Source organism: Xenopus tropicalis, chromosome 4, assembly GCF_000004195.4.
Source record: "Xenopus tropicalis strain Nigerian chromosome 4, UCB_Xtro_10.0, whole genome shotgun sequence".
Classification (NCBI taxonomy): Eukaryota; Metazoa; Chordata; class Amphibia; order Anura; family Pipidae; genus Xenopus; species Xenopus tropicalis.
Genome location: NC_030680.2, coordinates 109,730,197 through 109,739,874, shown reverse-complemented (window position 1 = coordinate 109,739,874; position 9,678 = coordinate 109,730,197). Strand labels below are relative to the sequence as shown.

The window sequence follows — 9,678 nt, the reverse complement described above, 5'->3', positions numbered from 1 at the left end:
TAAGCAATAGAGAGTCAAATGTTCAGAGCAGAAGGAATTCTAAAACCATACTGGCCTTTTTAGACAAAATATTACAGTACAATAAAGATTTGGAGACTTCAGTGCTTGCTAATAGGAATAATTCCCTATTATTCTATGTGCCGCGGCTCCCACCTACTTCTGTGTCTTTAGTCGTGTCCTCCGCTATGTGCCGCGGCTCTCTGCTACATCTTTCCTTTTATAAGGTTGCGCCCGTGCGTACTGACGTCACACGCACGGGGCGCAACCTTATAAAAGCGAAGATGTAGCAGAGAGCCGCGGCACATAGCGGAGGACACGACTGAAGACAGGGCTCGGGCTTTATGAAAGGGGGCCAGAGCTAAGGAAACTCTAGCACGGCCGGGCCCCCTTTAAAGCTAAAAACGCCCGGGCCCGGGACAATCGTACCCCCTGTGCCCCCCTGATGGTGGCCCTGCTCACACCTATTTTATTAAACATGAACAGAAGCCAGCCATAACATCCCTGTTGCAACAGGGGAAAACATCATTCCCGAGGGCATAGGTTACAGTTCCTGTTATTTCCATAGCCAGTAGGAGAATTCCCCAACCAATAGGTATTTAATCCTGTGGGACCCTGGACAAATATGCAGAAATTTGCCTACCATGTGAGCCTTATTAGAGTCCAGAATATACATAAGCAAAACATATCCAGTCCCTTGGTCTCACTTCTTAAACTCAGAGATTAGATGACTGCAGTTCCATCACAACTAGATTGACCATTATTGTCATTGAGCAAAATGCCTTCTTAATACAAAAAATTCAATAGAAAGTTTTCTGAAAATAGAAGGTATTGTAATACATACTTCATTCCACACACAGCACATAACCCTAGCAAGACTAGCCTATTAGTTCTTTAGAGCAATAAATTTGAACATGCAAAACAGGCAGGCCTCTTAATTCTGGTTTTAAAGCATTAAATACCTTCTACATTAGGAAGACTTTCATTTTTGCCATTATGTTTGCTGAAGTCTACACGGCAGAGAAAGAGTTATGTTGATAATTTCAAAGTTTTTCAATTGGTGAATAGCCATTCATGTAGATTATATTCTGAAATAAACTAATAGGGCTGTGGAGAGCTGGAGGAGCATTCAGTGGCATTGTGGGTAAATATTCAATTGCATTATCCTTTTGTACAAAGTGTTGAGTTAAAAGTTGCTGTGCCCCCGTGCTGTTCCATGTACTGTATATATACAGTTGGCCAATGGACCAGTCTGTTCTAGAGACGGAAAAATCAACTTTCATTTTAACAAATTGTTGTACAATGCTGTGAAAAACCCTGCTTTAGGGCTGTGGCACAAGCTGAGATTAGTTGCCCACGACAAATCTCCCTTGTCGCGGATGACTAATCTCCCCGATATGACATCCCACAGGCGAGAATGTAAATCGCTGTTAGGATGGCATACGCGGCGCCATCCCACCGCGATTTACATTCTCGCCTGTGGGATGTCATATCGGGGATATTAGTCACCCGTGACAAGGGAGATACAGCCCTTAAATAAAACAAAGACACGTATCTTTATGAACCTACGTTGGATGTGCAGAAAAATGTGAGTTTATATTCCACTTTTAATCAGACTGAATAAAAGGCTTTATAATTGGCTGAACTGCAGATTCCTGGCAGTGAAAAGTGAAATATTTCACAGGTTTCACGGCAAAAAAACACCCATAGACTGAAAAAAAAAATTGTACCGTAAAAAGAACAGTATTGCACAGTATCAAAAAAGTGCCACAAAAAATGTCCATTGGCTACAATTCAGTTTGCAAATTCTTGTAAAGTTCTCAAAACTGGACAGATTAGCTCATCACTGATTCTTGGCCTTTTCCCATAAGTCCCAAATTTGTCACATTTTTTAACACTTTATGTCAGAAATATTTTCATGACAGGCAGCAAAATGTGTTTAATCAACCATTTCCACCTTTTCCTATAGTGATTTTTCATCAGAAAGTGTTTTCAGGCCAAAGAAAGTGGACCTCCTTCTGACATCAATTCAACCATGTCATAGTGGTGGAAAGGAATCTAAAATTAGAACCAATTACTTTTCTTTTGTGAAACTTGTATTGAGCTAAACCTGCCCCTATGAGTAGGGTAAAATCATTGAAATGATGTATGTGTAAGGCACCAGTATATTCATCCCTTTGCAATTCCACTGGTATATGCAATTGATACATTGGACACTAACCATTGGCTGCCAATCAATTTGTTGCATTTATTGTTCTACCTGCATCTGGCTAAAAAAAGGCAATCACTGATTGGCTGCTATGGGTTACTGCCCACAGGCAAATTTGCCCATCATTGGTAAATTAGCCACATTGTCTTTGCAATGCTTATGTAAATCTATTTAAAATATAATTCCACAAGTAGGGTAGCTCACTTCAGTTTATTAGGTAATTGCATTTTAGAAAATTTGTAAATAGTTTTTTTCTTAGGTCACTGCACTTAACATAGTGCAGGGGTATATTATATGAGATCATGTTTTTGGAACTTTATAATTTGGCATTTACATGAATAGCAGCGAATGGGTCTTCGTCGTTGTTGCTTATTTGGAATTTAGCATAGCCATTGCCATCCACATTGATCTGCCTGCCTGTGCAGCGAGATCCCTCCTTCTGTCCAGAGATCACATCACAGTAGGTTCCACTTGGAAGGCCAGTATTCAGAGTGACATCCAATTGCCTGAACAGATTGAAATGAACAGATTTCCAATTAACACATAAACGTGAAATTTTACTGATTACTTAGTCTTTCAGCATATATACAACATATATTTATTGGATATTTGTTCATCTGCTTGGAGTTGCACCCTGGCAAAAATTCAACAAAAAAGTAATTGCTGTTACCACTGGGTTATTTAAAAGATATGTTCATATATATAAGGGGGCTCACCAATCATCATTATTAAAGATTATGAATCCTTTATTGCCACGTCCAAATGCAACTTGGTTGCTCCCATTATCCCACCAGTTTGAGAAGGGTTGACCATCTGCTACATTACGGAAGGTAACCATGTTCCTGGAAAAAATAGTCAGAAGCATTATTTAGACATTATTATTCAAGGTAACCACACAACTGCTCCCTTTTTATAAGCATGTTTAATCATTTCTACAAGGTTGAATAATGCTGCCACAGAAAGGCATTGTTTTCATATATACAGGTATGGGACCTGTTATCCAGTATGCTTGGGACCAAGGGTCTTTTCATAATTTGGTTCGCAATACTTTAAGCCTCCTAAAAATGATTTAAACATGAGGAATCTTTTGTCTTCAGTGGCTACTCTGTAATTTACTCACTTAATCTGACGCCATCTATGCTCACAGACCCAGTTGTCACCACATGTTGAGTCAGGGTTGATTGGGACTGATTTGGTGGATCCATCGGAATTACTAGGAGGGCCAATCCAGTCATTTTGATCCTGCATAAAAATGCCATTCTTTAGTTTGGAGAGTAAAACATTAATAATAGGAAATTGGGGGGTATTCAAGATGGTGTACTGACCAGATGCATATTAGGCTAGCTTTATTCATAAACCTGCAATCCTGTAATCACCCTGCCACTCAACACTAATAACCAAATATGTTACCTTTTAAAAAACAATAAGAAAATAATAAAAGTTATATAAATGTTTGTTGGTTAACTGGACTGATAATTGATAATGGATGAAATGGCATCACTGGATACCTATTTTCAGTTAAAAACAAAGACGTTACCTTTCCATTGACTATGTTCCTAGACCATCTGAAGCTAGACATGACACGAGTAAAACCATAAGGATGTGCCAGCATGAAGCCAACTCCCATTTTGTACAGACTGCAGAGAAATACAATGGAAAGTTAGTACTTAACATTTAATGAAGATTGCCACCTTACTCATTACATTTCCAATTGTAAGATACTTACAAGTTAATATAAAACAAGCTGAAGAAGACAAAGTTTAAATCAAGTAAACTAAGCTAGTTCAAATTATTTAAAACATATTTCTCTGGGCCATAATAATATAGGAAGATTCTATAATACCGTGCATCCCAGAAGGTGAGTATGGAAGCTCCTCCAGCACCGTGTCCTCTCTGATTATCATGATTGTCAACAAACACCAAGGCTCTGTCATTAGGCATGAATCCCCAGCCTTCTCCCCAGTTCCTAGAGGGAGAAAAGGACCATTTTTACAAGAACAGTGTTACAGATAACTTGATTGCATCAACATTAAAAGCCTAAATGGCAGTATTTTTCAGTTTGGAACAGGTGCCATCTCTCCATAACAAGCTACCTTAGGTAGGACAACTTTTCTCCATTCCATTTGCGGATGACTGTCCCAAGCTTGGCACCATACTTGAACTCAGTAACTCGTCCGATTCCATAGTATTCGTTGACAGAAATTGCTTCACCCCCAAGATCAATTACCTTGTAAAAATACAATGAAACATGTTGAGTATGACTAAAGGTTTTTAAAAGTGGAAAATTAACCAATAATACTGGTGGATACTGAAGGCCTTTATAACATGCAATGTGAAATACACATCTTTTACAGCTTTATTTCTGCATATAGCAACATCAGCTGTGGTCACATAATCTTCTCCTTTTTCTTCTCCTTTTTTGCATTAAAAAAATGTGCAAAGACGTGTGTATAAATTTTCAAGGGTGTGATACAGTAGGAAAGCAAGTAAGTCAGCCCTGCACAGCTGGGGAAGATTTAGTGGGAGATAGACATTAATACACTTTAGATAGACTATAATACAATTGCTCTTAATATTATATAATGAACTGAAATAATAAACAAGCAGTATCTTGTTAGGTTTGGTGCCTTTCTCCTTTTAGTGTACATCTGACCTATATGTCTTTCATTCCAGGACAAATGCCAATCCTGAAGCAGGAATCAGATTATAACTGGGTTTAAGGAAGGAAAAAGAACATTTGTCCTGGTTAAAGCCGAGTTTTTGAGGTAGCAGCATAGTGACTAACAAGAATCATAGGCAGGCAGCAGAGATGCTGAAGATAGATGGATGTTGGCTGATGGGGGAAGCAAATGTCATTTTGGAAAACATTACGTTAATTAAGTATAAGGTACAGTAGTTGTGTAATATTTCATAGAATTGCTTTAAACTTAATATATCCTCCCACCCAATATCTGCCCATCAACATGGGCCTCTCCATGTTAAAGATTTCTTTCCCCTTAAAGACAACATAGTCATTCCCATTGCAAAATCAAACAACATTAACTTTTATAACTTTGGGTCATTTCAACAATATTTTCTATGTGGTTTAATATTAAGAGAAGAATTGCTTTCAAAATATGAAAAATAGTACTGCAGAGATTGGGTGTTTCCTCTCTGCCAAGCCAGGGGATCACCAACATCATGGCTGTGTAAGATCCTGACTACACTGCAATGATGTCAGAAGCAAAGCAGTGGAAGCGAAGGTATCAATCTCTACTGTGAGTGCTTCTTTTATTTGCATTTCCCTGATGTGCTTGGGTGATGTTATTTAGCCAGTCAGATAAATGACAAGCAAAGAAATGGCACAGGAAGGGGCATGACCAATAGCAAGCATTGCCTGTGCCTCCATGCAGTGTTACTGTATAAGATAAGCACTAGGCCCCTGGCTGGCAGAGATAAGAGACCATGGGGCCGATTCACTAAAGGTTGTTAACGCTAAACGTTAACAATGTGTGTCATTTCGCATGCGTTAACACTCATATCGCATGCGTAAAAAAATGCATTATCACAAAAAAGTATTTGTATCGCATTGCGGTAATTATCAGATAGAAATAATACTAACGCATGATTCACAAACACATATGAATTGTTAAACGTGTAAAATATCGCAGTAATCTGTGCTAATATTAACACCTACTTGGAGGTGGCATTTAAAAAACATTGCGGTTCGTGAGCGTTTGGCAAGACAAGATGGAGTTTGCAGTCGGATTTTTGTTGGTTTGTGAAGAAGAGGATCAAGTATGTGTTGGCCCTAGACCTAGAGTGATGCATCCTAGAGTTTTCAGGGAAATGGTAATTTTCAGAATGCTAGTTTTCAGAAAGTAATGGTTACGTGCGTAATAGTGTGTGCTAATATTGCGTGCTACGTAATAACGCATAAATATATTGCATGGTTTACAATATTGCTTAAAAATATGTCATCAGTAGATAAATAACGATAAGAACATCGCTTCTTAATTCAGACAAGTGTCCTTTTAGTGAATCGATCGTTAACTCGCAAAAAATAAGAAGCGATATTATTTTTAACGCATGCTATAAATAGCGAATTAGGGAATCAGCCCCCATGTGCTATAAAAAAAGGTTATTTAATATCTAAACTATAATGATTTTGTTAAGAGCTGGCTTACTAATGAATTGTTCAATATTCTATTCTAATTATTTAAAAACAATACTTGTTTTTGTGGGGGATTCTCCATGTAGATGTTTTACCTCTTGGAAGATGAAAGGTCGAGCTCCAGCAGGGAACCATTTTGTATTGAGATTATTGAGTCTTTCTGAAATAGCCTTTAGGTCCCCAGGCCACATATGCTTAGCAGCATCCAGTCGGAATCCAGCAACCCCAATGTTAATAAGATTGTTCATGAATTCAGCAATCTTTCCACGAACATAGTCTTTCTCCAGTGCCAAATCAAGAAGACCGACAAGACGACAGTCTCGGACCTATGGAAATGCATTAATTCAAGTTTCCATTAGATATTTTTCTGCTCAACAAAAATGTGTTTATGACTTGAAAAACATTAACTTTACCCTGGTATTACAGGCTTTTATATTTCTTATACAGTCATCCTAATAATGTTCAAAGATTTGTGAAATGATTTCACTATTTGGAAAAATGAGCAATAGGAACCACATGTTGTCTTCCAAATAAATCTGTATGGGTTTGCAGATATTCCATAACTTCACTGGAGATTTAATGTGGCGTTTGTAGTCATTACAAATTGGTAAATCTACTTATTATGGTATTAATCATATGTTTATATTATTTTGGATGATCCCATTTGCCACTGGCCTTACTGTCAAACAGGTAACAGAAAATATTTGTAATGGAGGGAATAAAGAAAGACAGCAGTGTTCTACTTGTAATTAATACAAGGTATGAAAAGATGTGAAGAAAAGGAAGGTTATTTGCAATATTTTTCATATTTAAGTAAATCAAATTATCTAAATTGGCTCATTTTTTCTAGTGTTTGGCAGCAGGGTATGCCATACTGCTAACATGTCCTGGAATCAGTTTTAAGACCAGGGACTGATATACAGAGGCTGATGGGTCATTATGTATTCTCATGAGTAAAACAAACTAATCCGATTAGATTGAATCAAACAAGTAAAAACAATTTCTTTAACATTTAAAGGGACTCATTTGTGCAGTAGATTTTTTTACAGTCACTGCAGTTCCAACCTGGTTAGCATCCGAATAGTTTTCTATTTCACCACTGCCAGTCCTGCACTTTCCATCATTAAAATCCCAGCTAGAATAGGGAACTGGGAACTCCCTGGATCCTGCATTGAAGTAGCTGCCGCAAGATGAATGAGTCCCAGCACCTCCACCTGAGCCACACATATGGTTAATTACGGCATCCACGTAAATATATACCTGAAGGAGAGAGGTAAGTTGGCAGTGAGTAATACACAGATGCATAAGCAAGTCTATATGGTCTGTCAACTTAGGTATCATGAACATTTATCAGAAAAAAGCTAAGAACAGGTGGTGATTGTTTGGAAGATCTTACTTACGCCAACATTGTTACATCTTGTCACCATGTCTCTAAACTGTTGCTCATTCCCAGAACGACTGCAGAGCTTGTAACTTATAGGCTGGTACCTCTCCCACCAAGGTCTATAAGGGTTTGTCACAATAATGTGTTCATTTGGGGGTGAAATCTGGTAAGGATTAAAAAATAATGAAATGCAATTTACTTTACGTTAATAATGTGGTGAGAATTAACCACGTTGTACTGATGGTAATTAGAAATCACATACTTGACTTTACATGCATAAAAAATTCATTGTATATCAGTTTTGCAACCCAGACTTCTACTTAAATCTGAAGTGCTTCATGCTCTTGCTTTTCATTTATGTGTTAGCTACTTTGAGCCAGTGTTGAGTGTAAAGACAAAAATAGAAAATTACACTTGTTAAATATTAGTTATGGGTCTAGGGTACAGTTGGGTACATGTATAATGTCTGCTACAGAATAAAAACTATATTGACTAATGTTTGAATGGCACCCACTCTAATCAGCCCTTCATTTATAAATCCTTATTTTTCAAATTTTGCAATGGATGTTAAATCCATTTTTAAATAATTCTCAAAGAAATGATTTTCAGGGTGTTATGTTTTTCATCCACATACTGACCTGAACACCTCCAAAGCCATTTGGTCCCAAATACCGTTCACATTCTGCTGCAATATCGTCCCATCTCCATTCAAACAGGTGCACAATGGATGTTCGTCCAGATTGAGTGTTAGGATTATATTGGGCTGAGCAGAGCCCAATAGCCACCAAGAGTAGAAGGACCTTCATCCTGCCAACTGATGCAAAGAGTCTTGCTTTCTAGCTCCTTATATACACTGGACATTAAGCAAAATTGAGTGTGTTATACAATAACCACCTGTCACTTGTTTATTGAGATAAAACATACCAGGTGGAGAAAATACTGACTTTCCCACTGGTAACCTGTGTTTCTTTTTATAACTCAAGCATTGTAGCTATCAATTGTACTTTATACTCAAGGTTCAGGGAAAGGTAAACCACAGCTGAACATTATATAATTCTGTTCCCCACTTGATGTTCAGTTGATTGCTATGGGTTGCTATGTCAAAGGTTGGCACAGCAGTTTAATCACTATCATGAACATAACTGACACTGGAATATATTATTTCTCATTAAAACTTGCAGATTGCTTTTTAACACCATATCAAAATATTGCATTCTAGTGTGTCTCTTCAGAAACTGGATGGTGATTTATATTCATAATTTAGAAACAACAGGATTATTTGATTCAATGCATACTGTTTGACTAAAGAGAGGAATAAATCCATCATTATTCACTAATTCCTGATGTTTTTACATTTAGAATTCATTTAGAATTCATTTCCAACAATTGTTCTTTATGATTAATGATCATTTGGAAGATATAGCTTTCTCCGGCCTGTAAGAGAAAAGAACAGATGAGATAAATAGCTCAACCACCGTCCCAAATACCACATCAGCCACAATAAGTGTCAGAGGATAGGGCAAGAATTAGTGGATGACAAATACTCACTAACCCTGTAAAAATACAAGACAGCAAGACAAGACTAGTTGGCATAAGCACCGGGAGTGTAGCAATGTGGTCAGATGGCTTGAGTTTACAGTAGTTATTGTAGTTTTTTTACACAGGCAGGTACTTAAAGGGGGACCTGTCACCCATACATAAAAAGCTGTATAATAAAAGACCTTTCACAATTAAACATGAAACTTAAATCCTTTTTTAAATCATCCATACCCATTATAAAAGGTGTTTAAAAATCTGAGCTGTCAATCATATATTGCCTGCCCCGCCTCTATGCCGCAGATTTTTAATTACAATTACTTTAACTTTCCATTCAGCACTTCTTAGATATCACATAGATGCCAAATGCATAAGATTTTGGGGAGATACACAGTAACA

The 9,678-nt window shown here is 37.5% G+C and overlaps 1 protein-coding gene across 1 annotated transcript; it reads right to left on the bottom strand.

Moving 5' to 3' along the window:
• Positions 1-2,397: 2,397 nt before the first annotated feature.
• Positions 2,398-9,482, bottom strand: amy2a (amylase, alpha 2A (pancreatic)). Its single transcript, XM_002938856.3, has 10 exons — positions 8,382-9,482; positions 7,760-7,906; positions 7,425-7,619; positions 6,455-6,685; positions 4,300-4,433; positions 4,050-4,172; positions 3,744-3,843; positions 3,327-3,448; positions 2,923-3,048; positions 2,398-2,712 (listed from the first exon to the last, which is right to left on the bottom strand). Exons 1-10 carry the CDS (start codon positions 8,547-8,549, stop codon positions 2,523-2,525), a joined length of 1,536 nt encoding a protein of 511 aa, XP_002938902.1. The 5' UTR covers positions 8,550-9,482; the 3' UTR covers positions 2,398-2,522.
• Positions 9,483-9,678: the final 196 nt, after the last annotated feature.

Bases quoted from the DNA above. Each gene is read 5' to 3' on its own strand.
- amy2a (XM_002938856.3), bottom strand. From the start codon at position 8,549: ATGAAGGTCCTTCTACTCTTGGTGGCTATTGGGCTCTGCTCAGCCCAA. The intron at 4,173-4,299 runs GTAGCTTGTTAT...TTCTCCCTCTAG, and splicing joins GAAAAGTTGTCCTACCTAAG to GAACTGGGGAGAAGGCTGGG. The intron at 3,844-4,049 runs GTATTATAGAAT...ATTTCTCTGCAG, and splicing joins CTCACCTTCTGGGATGCACG to TCTGTACAAAATGGGAGTTG.